This window comes from Pelophylax lessonae (genome assembly GCF_965119305.1).
Source record: "Pelophylax lessonae genome assembly, chromosome: 2".
NCBI lineage: Eukaryota > Metazoa > Chordata > Amphibia > Anura > Ranidae > Pelophylax > Pelophylax lessonae.
The window spans coordinates 330056620-330076971 of NC_138769.1; the positions used below are offsets into that span (position 1 = coordinate 330056620).

Genomic DNA, 20352 nt, shown 5'->3' on the forward strand with positions numbered 1-20352 from the left:
AGAATTAGGTCCTTTTCACACACTCTGTCCGTTGGACGGAGTCCGTTTTTCTCAGCAGGGGATCGATCCGCCGATCCCTGCTGAGCAGGAGGATGACAGCTGTGTCTCTGCGCTGTGTGCGGAGATACAGCTGCCAGTTCCCCATGCATCTCTATGGGGGAATCGGATGGGAACGGACCGTCGGTCCGTTCTCATCCGATCCGATCTGCTGGACGGATGGAAAATAGGGTTTCCATCCAGGGCCAGATTAACGTAGGGGCTATTGGAGCTGCAGCTCCAGGCCCCTACCTTTATATAGGCCCCGGGTTGGCCATATTCACTGTTACCGCTCTTCTGTCACTTGTAAACACAGAAGTCTGGCTTCTATGCTCGCTTCCCCAGGCAGCTCCCTCAGAACCTCCCCACACAGCACGAAGGCCGGACAAGGAGGGACAGTTGCCGATGCATGGATGTGTTTATGGGCTTCAGAGACAGCATCCCATGTTGAATTAGGCATGCATGGCTGCACCCTTCCTCCTCTGGGTGCATGCCAAGGCACGGCCCTTAAGGCCCTTCAAAATCCTCAGCACCAAGCCCATGATGCTCTTAATCCGGCCCTGTTTCCATCTGTCCAGATTTGACGGATCGGATGTCAGCAGACATGTCTCCGCTGCCATCCGATGCCCCATAGGAATGCATGGGGGGACCGTTCAGATCGGCCAAAAAAAACTGACAGGCGGATCTGAACGGTGCGCCTGTGTGAAAGGGGCCTGAATCATTTGACAGAACTACATAAATGGGTGGGGTCCAGTAAGCCCATTCACTCTGCCCCCCAGCCCAAAGCGCTGCTGCCTGCACACTAAACTAGGGGCAGTGTAATGCACATTTTTTTTTTTTTTTGACTGAACTTTATGTGAAGTGTTCAAAGTGACACTTCATTTATGACACTGCACAGCAACACTTGCTGCACAGCGACAAGCAGGGCCATGCAGAGTGGCATGATATTATGAAAATTATCACAAAGCTCTGGAACACAGGCAAACACTGCATTCTGGTCTGTCATTGCCGATACCTGCGCTTTTCTAATAGGAAAATCACAGGTAACGGAATGTAGTGTCCTTACAACTTCTTGTCTGCTGGTGTAATCCGGTATCACACACCGTTGACAAATGACAGGAGTTACCGTATATCATCTGGACATCAGCCATCTATCATCTTAGCCCTCTGGAAAAAGTAAGAAACTATTAGTTCCAGATTAGAGCACCAAAATGAAGAATGGAAAGAAGAGACTAGATGGAGAAGGTTATATTGCTGCATTGCAGAAGAAAAAGCTATAGATCCATTTTCGTGTGCATCACGTGTTGCTGGTAGCTGTGCTTGCTGCATACTCTGCATGATGTACTGTATATATTAAAGCAAAGTTCTACTCATTTCTGGGTTTATTAAAAGTCAACAGCTACAAAAAGTAAACACACATTTACCTGTCCCATGATCCAGTGATGCGGCTGTTCAAACTCTCGGTTCTCTCCCTCGCCTCTCCCTGGCACCGGCATTACAAGTACAGGCACCCGGCTGTGACAGCTTGCAGCTTCACAGCCGGGTGCGACTTACGCTGCACCGCCTCAATGGCCGGGTAATCTTCTAGGACCTGCGACATGTCCCAGAATATTGCAGGGAGGGAGGAGGAGAACATTTGCTCAAGTCGCCTAGGCGGCCCGAGCAAGAGTGGGAGCGGTTATCTGTCAAAACTAGGTACCCACTCCCCCCCAAAAAAAAATGACATGCCAAAGGTGGCATATAAGGGGGTGAGGAGTGCTTAAATTGATTGGAAAGTCTTGTTTTTTTTAAAATAACAAATATGTTATGAACTCCCTCTTGCACAGAGCAGCCCAGATCCTCCTCTTCTCGGGTCCCTCTTTCCTGCTCCTGGCCCCTCCCTCCTCTCCGGTGCCCCCACAGCAAGCAGCATGCTATGGGGCACCCGAGCTGCAGCTCCGTGTGTCCATTCAGGCATGGAGCTGCCATTCTCCTCCGCCCCCTCTCTCTCCCCTGATTTGCTAATGGATTGACAGTCATAGGAGCCAATGGCGCCACAGCTGTGTCCTAGCCAATCAGGAGGGGGAGTCCCAGACGACCAAGGGACTCATAGTTACTTACCTGAGGTCCTTCTTTGTCCAGTGATGTCTATTAGGGGGTGCTGGGGAGGCTGCTACACCCAGAATTTTTTTTTTTAACTTAATGCAAAGAATGCATTAATATAAAAAAAACCTTCTGACTTTACAACTCCTTTAAAGCGGAATTTCCACTTTTGGGTGGAACTTCGCTTTAAAGTGTTTGTAAACTCATCACAACATGCTGTACTTACCAGCTTTGTGTAGTAGTTTTGCATAGAGCAGCCCTGGCCCTCCTCTTCTCAGGTCCCCTGCTGGCAGTCCTGGCTCTTTCCCCCAGACAAGTGCCGACCATAGCAAGCCGCTTGCTATGGGACACTTGTGCGGGCTTGCTCCTGAGCTGCACTGTGTGAGTGTCCATTGACACATAGAGTAGTGTGGCTCGGCCCTGCACCTGCTCCTGCCTTACTCACTGTGATTGACAGCAGCAGGAGCCAATGGCTCCCGCTGCGGTTTCTGAACCGATGAGGAGGGAGAGAGTGGAGAGAGCAGCTGCTCTCATGCACATCGTTGGATCGAGATTGGGCTCAGGTAAGTATAAGGAGAGGCTGCAGAGAATGCATTAGGATAAAAAAGCCTTCAGTCTATATTATTATTATACAGGATTTATATAGTGCCAACAGTTTGTACAGCGCTTTACAACATGAGTGCAGACAATACAGGAGGAATCAGAGGGCCCTGCTCATTAGAACTTACAATCAAGAACCACTTAAACAATTTCTGGGTTTCATTATTTTTCAAAAAAGTGGTCTCAGGGTGAAGCATGCCAAATCTGTACACTTATTTGGTGGGCAATTGTAATAATTTATTAGACATTTACTCATATTCTATTTTTTTCTACATCTACTATAGTACTATTGCCAATTATATTGTACTCCAACTACTGCAAGGGGGTAATACATGCTACATGTGTTTTTTTTTTACTTCACATACCTTTATATTTACAGCTGCAAGAAAAAGTATGTGAACCCTTTGGAATGATATGGATTTCTGCACAAATTGGTCATAAAATGTGATGTGATCATCATCTAAGTCACAACAATAGACAATCACAGTCTGCTTAAACTAATAACACACAAAGAATGAAATGTTGCCATGTTTTTATTGAACACACCATGTAAACATTCACAGTGCAGGTGGAAAAAGTATGTGAACCCTTGGATTTAATAACTGGTTGAACCTCTTTGGCAGCAATAACTTCAACCAAATGTTTCCTGTAGTTGCAGATCAGACGTGCACAACGGTCAGGAGTAATTCTTGACCAATCCTCTTTACAGAACTGTTTCAGTTCAGCAATATTCTTGGGCTGTCTGGTGTGAATCGCTTTCTTGAGGTCATGCCACAGCATCTCAATTGGGTTTAGGTCAGGACTCTGACTGGGGCACTTCAGAAGGCGTATTTTCTTCTGTTTAAGCCATTCTGTTGTTGATTTACGTCTATGCTTTGGGTCATTGTCCTGTTGCAACACCCATCTTCTGTTGAGCTTCAGCTGGTAGACAGATGGCCTTAAGTTCTCCTGCAAAATGTCTTGATAAACTTGGGAATTCATTTTTTGTTCGATGATAGCAATCCGTCCAGGCCCTGACGCAGCAAAGCAGCCCCAAACCATGATGCTCCCACCACCATACTTCACAGTTGGGTTGAGGTTTTGATGTTGGTGTGCTGTGCCTCTTTTTCGCCACATATAGTGTTGTGTGTTTCTTCCAAACAACTCAACTTTGGTTTCCTCTGTCCACAGAATATTTTGCCAGTACTGCTGTGGAACATCCAGGTGCTCTTGTGTAAACTGTAAATGTGCAGCAATGTTTTGTTTTGACAGCAGTGGCTTCCTCTGTGGTATCCTCCCATGAAATCCATTCTTGTTTAGTGTTTTACGTATTGTAGATTCGCTAACAGGGATATTAGCAATTGCGAGTGAATTTGTAAGTCTTTAGCTGACACTCTAGGATTCTTCTTCACCTCATTGAGCAGTCTGCGCTGTGCTCTTGCAGTCATCTTTACAGGACCGCCACTCCTAGGGAGAGTAGCAGCAGTGCTGAACTTTCTCCATTTATAGACAATTTTGCTTACCGTGGACTGATGAACAGCAAGGCTTTTGGAGATACTTTTATAACCCTTTCCAGCTTAATGCAAGTCAACAATTCTTAATCGTAGGTCTTCTGAGAGCTCTTTTGTGCGAGGCATCATTCACATCAGGTAATAGCTTCTTGTGAAAAGCAAACCCAGAACTGGTGTGTGTTTTTTATAGGGCAGGGCAGCTGTAACCAACACCTCCAATCTCCAATTTTGATTGGACTCCAGTTGGCTGACATCTCACTTCAATTAGCTCTTGGAGATGTCATTAGTTTAGGGGTTCATATACTTTTTCCACCTGCACTGTGAATGTTTACATGGTGTGTTCAATAAAAACATGGCAACATTTCATTCTTTGTGTGTTATTAGTTTAAGCAGACTGTGATTGCCTATTGTAGATTATCAGATCACATTGTATGACCAATTTGTGCAGAAATCCATATCATTCCAAAGGGTTCACATACTTTTTCTTGCAGCTGTATTTTTCTCCATGATTACATGTAGACCAAGCTGTACAGTCACAGTGACAGCGTTTGGGCCAAACTATAACACTCCCAGGGATGCTTGGGAATCAGTATCAGCAAAGGTTTTAGCTTGCATTCACACCTGAACACAGTGTATGCCTGGTGATTTTGAAATGGTTTTTTTTCAGGCATTCCAACAAGCATTTTTGTATCAAGCTTCATACATTTGTTTTCTGGGCTGGACAAGAGGAGGAGAGTAACATTCCTATATAAGCACTCCTTTTGAAGTCAATGGGGTCAAAAATGTCTGACACTCGTGTTCTTTTTTTAGCATAGGGTGTAGAATAGAGCCATGGAGCATATGGGGCGATTAGTATGAATGGTATTCTGAATGTTGAGCATAAACATGTGTAGGGGAAAAAGTGTGACAGGGGTTGTCCTGATTATGTTTGCTTGAGTGCTGTGGTTAGGGCGCACATGCACAGTGCGGGAAGGGGTCCTTCTTATTATGCTTGCTTGAGTGCTGTGCTCAGGTGGACATGTGCAGTGCGGGAGGGGTCCTTCTTATTTGCTTGCTCAAATGTTGTGCTTAGGACGACCATGCCCAGTGTGGGAGGGATACTTCTTATTATGCTTGCTCGAGTGCTGTGCTTAGGGCAGGCATGCGCCGTGTGGGAGGGGTTTCCTCCTATTAAGCTTGCTCAAGTGCAGTGCTTAGGGCGCACATGTGCCGCGTGGGAGGGGTCCTTCTTAATATGCTTGCTTAAGTGCTGTGCTTAGGACGCACATGCCCAGTGTGGCAGGGGTCCCTCTTATGCTTGCTCGAGTGCTGTGGTTAGGGTGCACATGCGAAGTGTGGCAAGGGTTCTTATTATGTTTGAGTGATGTGCTTAAGTGCAGTGTGGGAGGGGTCCTTCTTACTATGCTTGCTCGAGTGCTGTGCTGAGGGTGCACATGTGCAGTGTGGTAGGGGTCCCTCTTATTATGCCTGCTTGAGTGTTGTGCTTGTAGCGCACATGCACAGGGTGGCAGGGGTCCTTATTATGCTCACTCCAGTGCTGTGCAAAGGGGGCACATGCACAAGTGTGGCAGGGGACCTTCTTATAAGACTCACAGGATTTTTTTTTTCACAGGGGAAGTGCAGGTTGTGGTGTAAAAACATAAAAGGTAACAACATTAAACAGTTTGTTACATGGAGCAAAAACATCAATTTTCGCAGAGAATTTAATACCACTTTACCTCTTCTACGGTTTATGCATCAGCTGAAGTAATTACAATATGATGCGCCCGTTTCAACACACATCTCCTTAATTACCAAACCTCATTTCATTGACTTAAAAAGGGACTTCCATGGTTGGTACACATATACAATGAAGAACAAAGACCAAATCAAAACTGGTGTACCCCTACCTTGGTACAGTATATACTCCCTATCCCATGAATGTATATGGAGAATACAGCAACTGACACAGGAACGGAAGAGTAACCATGCAATTTAGCAGGCACTTTGTTATTTTTTTCAATCCAGCATAGTTTAGACTTTCAGAAGCAAAAACAAAATGGAATTCAAACAAAAACGGGTCTTTGTAGCTGGTGAAAACTATTTAGATATGAGAAATTCAAGTCATCACATGCAAACTTTTTGCAGGCTCTGAGCAAACAAAACACATTTATGGTTCAATATAACCGTGTGAGCATTGAGGTACGTCTAGGAAAAGATGAAGCTCAGTCTATAATAGACCGGAGAGTCCTCAGAATAATAAAATATAGCCTCCTTGATCCTCTTCAGTCTTGGTTTCGCCCTCAACACTCCACAAAAACTGCCCTCCTAAAATTAACAAACGATCTACTAACAGCCAAAACTAATTAACACTATTCTGTACTCCTACTCCTGGACATTTCCACGGCCTTTGATGCAGTTGACCATTCCCTCCTCCTGAAAAAAACTCCAAGCCTTTGGTCTCTGTGACTGTACTCTTGGTTGGTTCTGTTCCTACTTATCCAACCGCACCTTTATTATTACTTACAATTCTACTTCCTCCTTTTGTCTCCCTTTCCCCCAAGGTTCTGTTCTTGGACCTCTCCATTTCGATCTATACCTCCTCCCTGGGTCAGCGGATAGCCTCCCATGGCTTCCAATAACCATCTCTATGCCGATGACACCCAAATTTATCTCTACACCCCTCAGCTTACTCCTTTAGTGTCCCTTACGCATCACTAATTTACTAGCAGACATATCTGCCTGGATGTCACACCACTTCCTCAAATTTAATCCATCCAAAACTGAGCTCATAATTTTTCCTCCCCCCCATGTACCCCTTCCCTTGATCTCTCTGTCAGGATCAATGGCACAACTATCAACCCATCCCTGCATGCCAGGGTTCTGGGTGTAATCCTGGACTCTGAACTACCCTAAAATCTGAAAATCAGACGACAGATCTTCTGTTTTTTTTTTTTTTCATGGTAGTCGCATATCGAAAATGGAGAGGTTACTAAAGTTATGAAAATTCTCATACGACAGAATAAGAGTTCAGGAATGATGTAACGTGTTATAGTGTATTTGTATTGTATTTTCAGACGACAACTGAAGTGATTAAACGAAAATTGTACGAGAAAAACCTTCGTGCTTGTCTGATTGGATAATATCAGATGAACTGTCGTGATCGGCTCTTGAAAGCTCTGTACGAACGTTCCGATTATCATACGATCGCTTCAAAAGCAGATTGCACCATACAGCCAGGGCAGGCCAGGGTTAATGTTATTGTAGGGATTGACAGTGACAGTCAGTGTGGATTAGGCACAGTCGTGACTCAGTGGTGGCAGGAGGTAGAAGAACACAGCCTGACATGACATCCGTCCAGTCCCACACGTACTGACTCGACTCTTCACTCTGAACTGTTACAATACAAGCTTGTTTCCAGTTCTTCAGTGTCGGTGTGCTGAGAGCCGCTGCTTGGTTACAGGGAGGAGCTGAGCTCCTCACTCTAGGATCGTATTACCATCAGCTGGAGAACTGGCTAGCTGCTGGCAGGCAGACTCGGGCTGTGTTCTGCTACAAACACTGTGAGTCATCCCGACTTCTCCCTGCCTAATGCCTATGCCTTACATCGTATCTTCGGCGATGTGAGTATTGTCCACGCCCACAGCACGATAGTCGATATCACATCGACTATCGTTCAGCCCTACCCCACCTCCAATCACTGTCCAAATCCTGCCGCCTTAACCTCCGCAACATCTCCAACATCCGCCCCTTTCTAACCAATGACATCACAAAGCTCTTAGTTCACTCTCTGGTCATCTCGCGCCTCGACTACTGCAATTCCCTTCTCATTGGCTTACCTTTACATAGACTACCCCCTTCAGTCTGTCACGAATGCTGCTGTCAGGCACATCCACCTTACCAACTGCTCTATGACTGCTACTCCACTCTGTCAATCCCTCCATTGGCTTCCACTCACCCAACAAAATAAATTCAAAATACTTACAACCTAAAAAGCCACCCACAACTCAGCCCCTTAGTAGTCTCAAAATGCCAACCTAATCCTTCTCTTCATATCTCCCAGGACTTCCTGTTCTCTAGTTCCCTTGTCACCCCCTTCCATGCTCACCTCCAGGATTTCTCCCGAGCCTCTCCCAACCTTTGGAACTCCCTACCCCAATCTGTCTGCTTATCTCCTACTCTGTTTGCTTTTAGATGATCCCTGAAAACCCTCCTCTTCAGAGAAGCCTATCCTTCCCCCACCTAACAACTGTAATTTTTTTTTCTCCTTCAGCTCAATCCAACAGCTATTACCTTTTGTTTCCCTCGTAGATTGTAAGCTCTAATGAGCAGGACCCTCTGATTCCTCTTGTATTGAATTGTATTGTAACTGTACTGTCTGCCCTCACATTGTAAAGCGTTACATAAATCCTGAATAATAATATAGATGAATAAAGGTCAGAAGAAGGGGAAAATATGTTTTTGCACAGGTTTAGTTATAAAAGTAGCTGCCTCACAAAGAGCCTGTATACACCTTACATTTCCCCATTACCCAAATTTCTGTGCATTTGGACCCCCTTAAAATTCAAACGGGGCTATATGCACTCCTCTTTCCCATTGTAAAAACACTCCGTCCTGGTGACTGGCTGCTCAGTCCTACATGGGGAGAGGCACCAGTGCCCCCATTACTGAGGTATTTAAAGGAGCTTCAGAAGCTAAATGAGGCACCTTAAATCCTAATTCTGTAATTAACCCCCCAAAAATAAAAGAAAACATGCAGTCTTTGCAGCACAATGAACCTCTAATATTTAGTGTTTATTTTTCACCACTAGGGTGACTATTACTAGAGTCTCCTGGAGGCCATGCATAGCCACCTTGGTGTGAAGGCTCCTTGCCAGGACTGCAGTTGTATATGCCACTTGGTTCCATGCTCAGTTGCTCTGGTGCTGTGCTCGGGGGACACATGTGCATTAAGGGCATTATGGGCAGAACGCAGGGAATTAGGATCAAATGCTGTGCTCTGGGAGCACATGTGCATTACAGGCATTATAAATAGAAGAGAAGGACGCAGTTCAGATATATTCCAAAAAGAGGAAATGTAAATGTTTACAGCACCAGGTTTGTTAGGTACCCCTTGCCCAGTGCAGTCTCAATGCAAGACAAGGTAAAAAGCGTTGCTCCCTACGGGGCCAGTTCAGCATGCAGTGCTTTTTTTTCAGCACAGTGTGGTGCGACAATGCACAGCATTGAGCTGGGGCCAATAAAACTTAATCAAATGTCAGGTCTAACAAAAAAGAAAGAAAGAAAAGGAAACGGTACAATCCGTATCAGCACTGTATCCTCCCAGCACACACCAGCGGCCATTGTGTTCAGCGGCTGCAGGTGTGAAAGAGCCATTCATTGCTTCCTTGACATACAAATGTTATACAGTATGCTTCCATTTTTTGGGCATTTTTTAATGCAAAAGAAAGCATTTATTTTACTTCATACATTTATATATATTATATATATATTTATATATTTTTTTGTGCTGCTTGTTTATTTGTACTATCTTAAAACTAGCATAAAATTCTCCTCTCATTAAAGCGTAACTCTACTTTTGTTTAAAAAAAAAAAAAGCATTCCCCTCTGGGTGATCTATGTACATTACAATGATTTTAAGAACCTTTGTAGCAGATTCCTATATTTTGTTATTCTGAAAAAATCATTGTTTGTGCTGAGTGGTTCTAATGGGAGTGGTTTCATAATTATCAATCAGCTGTGGCAGCTGCAGGGCACTAATAAGAAAAGCTGCTGGACCTGCATCCCTTTAGATGTGTTTCGATTGGGAGTATCTCACCAAAATGACATTTTTGTTGCAGGAGATGCCAGAAATCTGACTTGTATCTTAGGCAGACTTCTGAGAAAATTGGTAAGCCAATCACACAAGCAGGAAATTATGTTGCTGGGGTGTGGTCAGTACACATTCTGTGTACAGAACAGCTCCAGGTAGCCATATTGCATTGCATTTTCAGAAAATTACAACAGCTACAGATTGAAAAGGAAAGGTCATTTTTAATAACATTCAATTACAATATTATTTGTGTCGCAATTGTATATACGCTATATTGTTTTTTCTTTATTTGCTATTTTTTCCCCCCACGAAAGTGGAGTTACACTTTCCGTGTTTGTGTCACATACAATAGATAATATGCAGAATGCTAGATTATGCAGAATAAAGCAGAATGAATGTGTAAGTGAGAAGGTAAAGAGCCAGTGGAATGGAGGAATTTTTATAGAGTTAATTTGGCCTAAATTTCCCGAGGTCTCTAAAACAAGTTAAATATTTATGCTGTGCAGCCTCCATGGCCAATGAATTATTCAAATGCCTGACTTGTGAGTTTCACCCGCAAGTGACGATTTGAGAGATCTTACAAAAAACACATAACACTACTCAAAACGGAAAGTGGACAACTGAACCGGTTTCTAAAAACACCTGAAACAAGACCCATCTGTGCTGCCAATGAAACCAATCAGAATGTTCTATTTTGTAGAAGTTTGCTGGAACATGATTGGTAAGAGTAATACAGAAACTCTTCAGAACCGGACTGCTTGGATTAGAAAGCATCAAATATTTCCTGCACAACTCAAAGTATGAAATTAAGCTGGCCATATACTATGCAATCTAATTGTACAACCCTCTTTAGAGCTCCCATCATCTATGTGGTGCAAAGGCCTGCCTGATTTGATACAATAAATGAATCAATAAAAGGTTTTGTCTTTATATTACATAGTTTTGTAAACCCAAAGAAAATTGTGCAATCAGATTGCATAGTGTATGGTCAGCCTTAGTTTCTGTCAACCACTTACCCAGATACTTTGCTCTTTCTTCCCTTCTCTCTTTTGCCTGTTTCTGCCGCTGCTCTGCCTTCTGGGTGTCTGTAAAGGAATGCAGAACAAAAGATTAAGGTAATCTGGGCTCACTTAGTGATGTTTTGGGCCATGATCATAAATGAGGTGTACAGTAAGCTAGACACAATGGAAAATATGAATTATTTTTATAGAGCTGATATAATACATTTACCAACCGGACATTCACATCAGTCCCTGCCTTCAAGGAGCTTACAATCTAAGGTCCCTATTTCACATGCATACACATACTAGGGGGAATTTAAACACGAGACAATTAACCTACCAGCACGTGTTTGTAAAAATAGTTGAAACATCTTAAATAAATATATAGAAACAATAATTATTCTTGTTTTCTCACATAAAGGGGACCTTCACCAATTTCAAGAACATCCTCTCTTGATATTTACATTGCACATCCCAGAAGGCATTGCTCCGGATGCCGAGCATGCGCAGATATGCTACAGGTCTCTGCCAGCTCTTTGACAGATTCCTGATCAGCATGTTTCTACATCCAGTGCTGCGGATCTCTGTTGGTCCATGTGCCATCTCTGCGCATGCGCTGGATCTGGTTTGAGGATGGTGACACGGGAGTAGATTGAAGCAAGGGGAGATTCATTTATAAGACCAACGCTGGGCTCCATGGACTAGTATTTTTTTTTTACTTTTTGCCTACAGGGGCAAGTGTTTGGGATTTTATATTCTATTTAGGATAGGTAGGGTATAGTTACTCTTTAACAGAGATAGGGTGTCCTCTTAAGGCCGGCCATACATGGTTCGAATCTCTATTCAATTCGAACCATTAAAGAGGAAGTAAAGCCTCCTCTGCAAGTTGTACCTATAGGTAAGCCTATGATAAGGCTTACCTATAGGTACTGTAAATATCTCCTAAACATGTACCGTTTAGGAGATATTTACTTTAGATGCATCCAGTGATGTCACTGGCGCATGCGCTCTGAAGGAACGACCGCTGGTGCCGTTCCTTTAGAGCCCCGTGCCGTGACCGTCGGCTCCCGCGCGCCGGCTCCCGGAAGACGGGCGACATAGAGGTAAGCGGGCGGCACGGCGGGGGCTCGTTCTAAGGTAAGTATTTCATAATGAGATGCATACTAGCTCATTATGTGTTTCTCTTTCAGGTTGAAAAAAAAAAAAAAAAAAAGGGGTTTACAACCTCTTTAATGGATAGGCTGAACGTACCAAGTCGATTGATTAATTAACTTGGGTACAACCAGCCTGCTGGATTCGCTTGGAATAATCGCAAGTGGTTGCTATAGCACCTAAGTATAATCACTGTCTTCTCAGAAGACAATGGCTTTGCAGGAAGGATTCCCCTGTCAGTGCTGTCTGTGTTGATGGGGGAATTGTGCAAAATTCTTTCCTGAAACCCTTAAGGCCCGTACACACGTACCGATCGTCGGCATACAAACGTCGGTGGACGAAGGATCTGCCGATTGTACGCGTGTTAGTATGGTGCCTCCGACAGATGTCTGCGCACAATCCGCGGACAAAAGTCTTTCTTGCAAACATGAAAATATTTGTATGCCGACACCAGAACGGACGATTGTTCGCCTGTCAGTACACAATTCGGCCGACAGACCGCAGATTTGCAAGACTGGGCATGCTCAGAAAATAGAAAACACAGGGAAAGTTAACCATTACATGACATCACTTCTGCAGTCGGCGGACAAAATTCTTGTGCTGTCCTTGTGCTGTCTTTGCACTTTTCAGCAGACACCGACATCCCGGGGAGAAAAGAGGAACATTTGTATGCCGACCATCGGTACGTGTGTACGGGGCTTAAGTGTCCGTTCACATATCTGCGATGACAGACATTGCATGTGATTCGGAGCGCACTGCTCTGCAAATCACATGCAATGTCTGTGCGATGCAAATTCAGCCATACAGATTGTATGGCTGAATTTGCATCGATTTCGGACCAAAGTCGCACAGGACCCTTTTTTGGGTCTGCACCAGAATCGGATCGCATGGGTCAAATTCATGTCTGAACTGACAGTTCGCACTGCGCTATGCAAACTGATCTGGGGGTGTCGCTAACTTTGTATTGCCCCCCCCCCCCCAGCAATTCGCATATGGAAGTGTGAACAGCCTGTGAGTTGAATGCGATGCGAGAACCCACAGTGGATTCGCAGGGTTCCCGCATCGCATATGTGTGAACCAGGAGTCAGTGCCATCTTAAGAGCATTATAGGCCCCCGGGCAATGCAGTGCACTGGGGCCCTGCTTACACAATCACCCACGAGAATAAAAATGCTAATTATCGATAACACTATTTATTGGTACAGCAGTGCCAGGCTAATGACAGCTTCCAAGTTGGATGGCTGGGTCCGGTGAGCACACAGACGGGCGGGAGTCAGACTCGACTGTCCTGTGTCTGCCTGTTCCTGTGGAGGCGGACAGGCATTCCTGCAGTTGTGGGCTCCCCCTCCCCGGCCCAAGTGGCCTGACATCAGCGCAGGCATGACAGGCGCTTGCCACCTGCTAAGTTCTGTGGCGGGATGCACACAGGAATCGTGACCAATGCTTGGCTGGGTCGCTGGGCAGATGGGGCCCCCGGGCAACTGCCCAGTGTGCCCATTTGGTAAGATGGCCCTGCCGGGAGTTACTCATTTGTAGACAAACTCTGAACTCTTTTTTTACTCCAATGAGCTGCGGGCGGTGTCATTCCCATCTGGCGGCTCATGTAAACAAAGAGGCAAGCTATGGGTCTTGGCTTAGGAATGACTCTGCCCTGAGCTCACTGCTCAGGGCAGAGTCGCAAAAAAACAGTCACTGCTCACAAAAAAAAGCTTAAAGCGTTCTTAAAGTCAATTTTTTCAACTAAAATAAAGATGTTATACTTGCTTATTGGCATTGTACAGAGCATCCCAGACCCCCCACCAGTGCTCTAGGATCAGTCTCGTCTCTGTAGCGGTTTGCTGTGGGGGCAAACATGCAGGCTCGATCCCGAGCTGGGCTATGTGCATCTATTTACACACACAGCGGGGCCCCGCACTGCCCCCTCCTCACAGCATATGTTCAACAGCAGTGGGAGCCAAGGGTCCCTGAGAGAGGGGAGAGAAGAGATGAAGCCATGCACAGCGCTGGATCATATAAAGACTCGGGTAAGTATTAGGGAGGTGGGGGTAGCAAAGCACGCTGTAAAACATTTTTTTTTTTTTTTTTAATTAAAGAAGGGAATGCATTAGGGTAAAAAAAAATTGGCTTTAGAACCACTTTTAGTTCAGAGTTTAGTTAGAGAGGAGGTTGGAGGACACCCAAACTCATCTCTACTCTAACTTGTATGTGCCTGTGGTGATGCCCACAGGTTTAAGCTCACCACACCTTACAACCCATCTGTACAATCTCCTTTAGATCTACTAACAAATATGTCGTTTTCGGGCCTGCCTGATTACACACAAATCGTTTACATAGATTTGCTGGGTCCTCACATTTTATCGTTTAGGTAAACTTAAAGTAGATTGTACACAGATTGTATGGTTGTAATGTGTATGGTGACCATTGAGGCTAGTGTCAGCGGGTTGTTCATTCGTATATGACAATGCAAAACCTACTTGAGGCAGATAAATTGCAGGTCATGAGGGGGTTAACTGCAGGTCACATGTACTGGTCAATGAATTCTGAATGATCTCTGAAGCGTCTGACATTAAATTGATTCCATACACAAGTCCAAAGCCTGTGGGCATAGTGTCTTAGGTCCCGTTTACACTTGCACTGCCCTTTGAAAAGCAATCTGCGTTGGATCGCTCTTCAGAGGGAATTTGATGGCGGGTAAGGAGGAGTTATATTGCTGCCCCCATTCATCAGTACCACCCATTGAACATGACAATGGGAGAATCGTTTGGGGGGATGGTGGAGGTAAAGACGTGGCAATTTTTATCTCCCCATTCCCTACCTGCAAGTGTAAATTGGCACTGTTTTCCTAGTCCACGTCATACGGGCACCTTTGTAGCAGTGATTTGCAACATACAGAGTCACTTTTCTTCATGTTTTTATTGTAAGCGGTTGACTTTTTAGGGTGTTTGAATGTAGCTATAGGAATCATGGGGTTCAATGACTAATATCCAATGCAGCTGCTGATGATCATGGCACATTAGAGATTTGTAGCTGCCTAGATCAGCAATGTAGTCAGCCACAGCAGCAACTCTGTAACCAGTTACAATCACCAGAGAAAATAAACAGATTTGTAGCTACAAAGTTTCTACTGTATTAAGAATCAATCATACTAGCAACTTTGTACTACAAATGTGGCTACAAATTTCCCTAAAAGTTCTCCGATGATTTGTAGCTTGCTTTAGTGGTGGTTCACATATATGCGATGCGGGAACCCTGCTGATCCACTGCGGGTTCCCACATGGCATTCAAATCGCAGGCAGTTCACACTGCCATATGCGAATCGCTGGGGGTGTCAATACAAAGTGAACAACGCCCCAGATAAGTTTGCATATCGCAGTGCGAACTGTCAGTTCAGAAATGTATCAGATCACATAAGTGTGAACCACCATGCGATTCAATTCTGCTGCGGACCCAAAAAAGGATCCTGTGCGAGTTCTGTCTGACCGAATCAGATGCAAATTCAGCCGTACAATCTGTATGGCTGAATTCGCATCGCACAGACATTGCATGTGAATTTCAGAGAAGTGCGCTCCGAATCACATGCGATGTCTGTAATCACTATAGTGTGAACCGGGGCTTCAAGTCATTTTAAACATTTGGGTTTTCTAAAACTAAAATAAGAAACATGTTCTACCCACCTGTCCCGTGGAATGGTATTGCACATAGCAGCCCGATCCTCCATTTCTAGGGGTCCCCCGCCATTGCTTTAGGCCCCTCCTCTTCAGAGAGTGCCTTCGGAAAGTACCTCTCCCTGGGGGCACCTATGCCTGCTAGCCCGAGCCGCTCAGTGTGCGTCTATTAACACAGAACGGACAGCTTGGCCCCGCCCCACAACATTTGCTGGACAGCAGCGGCAGCTATTGGCTATATCAATCTGCCCAATGAGTAGGGAGACAGTGGCTAAAGCTGCTGCTCTTGTACACATCGCTGGATCGAATCGGGCTCAGGTAAGAATGGGGGGGGGGGGGGGTTGTCTCCTGCAGCACAGGTTTTTTTTTGTACCTTAAAGTGGTTCTAAAGGCTCAAAGTTTTTTTAACTTCATGTATTCTATTCTACGTATGCCTTGAGCCCCATCTCGGTCCAGTGATATGCACGAGTGCCTGGGCTCTCTCCGGGGACTCCCACTCCTCACTGGCTGAGGCAGCAGCGGGAGCCATTTGCTCCCTCTGCTGTCAATCACAGCCAGTGAGTTAATGAGGAGATAGAGGGGGCAGGGCCAGGCCGCGGCAGTGTGCGTGAATGGACATGTACGTCGGCTTGAAGAAGTGGTTGCACTGGGTTGATGCCTGCAGCTGCAGGCATCAACCTGGTACCATTTTTTAGAGCTGGTCGGCTTTCTAATGATAACAACTGATGTGGCTCAGCAGCTGTTTGGCTTTTATCACAGGGAGTGGGAGGGAATGCCCCCCCCCCCCTCTTTGCCACCTTCCGCCGCTCTGCCCAGGTCTCCTGTCCCACGGGAGACCTGAGCAACCAGCCAACACATCCGCTGGCTGGTTAGAGTCCCGAACGAAAGCCGGATTCAGCTTGGATCGCGTCTCCGACCACATAACCCAGAAGCGACGTCACATCCAGTTTACTTGGCTGCCAATGGTGCCACGTTAAAAAAAAAAAAAAAGTGTCAGTATTCAAAAATGAAATGAAGATTTTAGCGTTTTGAATACTTTGAAGTGCAGTGGAGAGGTTTGGGGTCTTTTAGAGCCCAGATCCCTCCATAAAAAGAGTACCTGTCACTGCCTATTACTGTCACAAGGGATGTTTAATTTTTTTTTTTTAAAGGAACAAAGATAAAAATAAAAAATAAAATAAATAGGAAAAAAAATGTTAAACGTCTCCGTGAGCTTGCGAAGCAAAGAAAACACATACGTAAGTCACGCCCGCAAATGTACACAGTGTTCAAATCACACATGTGAAGTATCGCCGCCATCATCAGAGCGAGAGCAATATTTCTAGCAAAAGATCTCCTCTGTAAACTGGTAACCGTTTAAAATGTTTAATGCATCGCCTACGGAGATTTTTAAAGTAGAGTAGTTTGTCGCCAGTCCACAAGTGTGCACAATTTTAAACCGTAACATGTTTGGTATTTACTCGGCGTGACATCACCTTTCACAATATACAAAAAATTGGGCTAACTTCAAGGTTTATTTTTTTTTTAAATTCAGTGAAGTGTATTTTTTACCTGAAAATTGTGTTGGAAAGACCGCTGCGCAAATACCGTGTGACAAAAAATATTGCAACGACCGCCGTTTTATTCTCCTAAAGTGTCTTTGCTAATATATATATAACATTTTTGGGGGTTCCAAGTAATTTTCGAGCAAAAAATACTGATTTTAACTTGTAAGCATGTGTGAGATATAGGCCTGGTCCTTAAGTGGTTAAGGTAAAGAAAAACCTTGAGGCTTTAGAACCACTTTAAAGAAAAACTAAAGGCAAAACTTTATTTTTAGCTTTGGAAAGAGTGAAGAGGGATTAGAACATCTGTCAGGTATTTATTACTGTCTGTGTGCCTCCATTAGGCTGATTTTGCTCTGCTTACCATCATCATCTAAAGTGAAAGAAAATCTAAAATGTTGGGCTGTCCCCAGAATACTAAAAAAGAAGAAATCTTCTTAGGCCTGATTCGCACAGAGCAGTGTAACCAGCACGCTTTAGCAAAGCATTTGCAGAACTTTCAGCAAGATTTGATGAAGCTTTTAAAATACCATTCAGCTCCAGTTTGTAAATGCTCAGCACAGATCCTAATGGGAGCTGATTGTCACTTTAAACAAGCTGCTAGTGGACTTCAGCAGTTCTCTAAGCTTGTTGAAAGCCTGCTAAAGCCTACCAACAGCGTGCTTAAATTGACAATCAACACTTCCATTAGGATCGGTGTTCAGCATTTACATACTGGAGCTGAATGGTAATATAAATGCTTCAACCAAGCCTTTTGAAAGCCCTGCAAATGCTTTGTCCAAGTTTGCTGTTCACTCTGCTCTTATACAAGCTGAAGCATACCTGAAACAGGCCTAATGGGGACACTAGTTCTGGTGACAACCAGGGATTCCCTCACTTTGGAGGGATTTCCTCTTACTTCCTGTTTGGCTATGGGATAGGGAGTGAGGGGAAAGCTCCCCAATGGGACATAGATAGCCAAAACAGAACTGACAGGGGTTAGAACTCTCTTGATTCCAAAATAAAAAAAAAAAAAAAAGGTTTGCATTTAGTTCTAATGCTTGTCTAGGCAGCTACAAATTGCTGGTGTGTGTTAGTCACCATCACCTGTATGGGATAGTACAGGTAGCTACTAGAGTTGCATGATCAATCGTTAAAAAAATCGTGATCCTGATTCAACCCCCCTCACGATCTTAAGTGTTGCTTCACACAAGTGTGATGCCAGACATTGCATGTGATTTGCACAACATTGCTGTGCAGATCACATGCGATGTCCGTGTGATGTGATTTCAGCCATACAAACTGTATGGCTGAAATCACATCGCATTCGCAGCAAAATGGTGCAGGACCCTTTTTTTGGTTTGCACTGGAATCGGATTGCATGGGTGTTCAGACCTATGCGATCTGATTCTTGTAGCATTTCACAGTTTGCACTGCGATCTGCAAATCAATCTGGGGGGTGTCATTAACTGTACATTGACACCCCCAGCGATTCACAGATCTCAGTGCGATTCTGTTGCGTTGCGGGAACCGGCACTAATGCACAGCATTTCCCGCATCGCACTAGTCTGAACCAGGACTAATTCGGCATTTCCACGATTCATACAGTACGGAGCTGTTCTCTGCTCACTCATAGCTGTCAAAAAAAAAAAAAAAAAGAGCCTCCATATGTTTATCAACATTGCTAAGCGCTGGTTAGATAGCTATAAACAAAGTATCATTTCGTTCTTTTAGATCAAAGGGATGAACTTCATTCTGTAAACTAGGGCAGTTTAACCATTTAAAGGAGTTGTAGAGTCTCATAGTTTTTCACCTTAATGCATAGACCTCCTGTGCTTCAGCTGCCCCTCTCTGCCCCCTTTTTCTTACCTGAACCCGATTGTTCCAGCGAGGAGCAGGAGCCAAGTGGCTCCAGCCGCTGCCTCGGGTTCTCATTGGATAGATTGATAGCAGCAGGAACCATTGGCTTCTGCTGCTGTCAATCATATCCAGTGACACAGGAGTTGGGGGCCGGGCCGAGTCCTGCTGTGTGTGTCAATAGACGTAGCAGCCGGACTCGTGAGCGTGCACGGACCGGTGCCCCCATGGAAAGTGGCTCTCCGTGGGGGCACCCGATGAAGAGGAGGTGCCAAGAGCGCCGACAGGGAATCCCAGAAAAGAGGATCGGGCCCGCCTGTGTGCAAAACCCTAAGACTAAGCCTTATTCTGACACTTGTTGCTTACAAGTTAATATATATATATATATATATATATATATATATATATATATATATTTTAGCAGAGGCCCTGGTGAATAAAATGGCGGTCGTTGCAATATTTTATGTCACACTGTATTTGCGCATCAGTTTTCAAACACAGCTTTTTGGGGAAAAATATACTTTACTTAATTACAAAAAAATTAAAAACAGTATAGTTAGCCCAATTTTTTGTTTAATGTGAAAGACACTGTTACTAAAAAAAATTGTGGGAGAATTGTGATCTTTATTTTTACGCAAAAAAATTATGATTCTCATTTTATTCTGAATCTTGCAGCTCTAGTAGCTACTCATGTTACAGAAGGTCAACTGCCCCAGGACTCAGCCACAAATTGCTGGAATCGCTGTGACATTTCACTTAAAATTTTCAGTTGAATTTTTCCTGATCACAAAAATTTTAACTAGAAAGATTTTGTAACTGCTCAAATCGCTTCAAAGAAGCAAGTAAAATCCTTGCACCTGAAATCTCAGACTATCACTGGAAGTTATATGTACAAGCACTGCTTTCATACCAGACACCTCAGACCGTCCTCACTGCAGCTCAGTACCATTTTCTTGAATGCACAGGACAGTGTTACTAAGCTAGTTGCTAGGACACTGGTAAAGTCTACCTTATAACATCCAATGATACAGTGTGGCCCAGCTGCCTGTGTCCTAGCAACCATTGACGCTGTGCACCTCAGCCTCCAGCATTCTAGAAACCAATGACACTGTGCACCTCAGCATCCAGCATCCTAGCAACCAATGACACTCCTAGC

The 20352-nt window shown here is 44.5% G+C and overlaps 1 protein-coding gene across 2 annotated transcripts in view; it reads right to left on the reverse strand.

Annotated features, from left to right (window-relative positions):
- Positions 1–20352, reverse strand: part of MAP7D1 (MAP7 domain containing 1) — a 198530-nt gene that overhangs the window by 55735 nt on the left and 122443 nt on the right. For both annotated transcript variants that reach the window (XM_082246679.1, XM_082246678.1), the window contains exon 3: positions 11016–11084. In XM_082246679.1, the coding sequence (XP_082102805.1) occupies positions 11016–11084 (69 nt within the window). The remainder of the gene's footprint in view (positions 1–11015; positions 11085–20352) is intronic.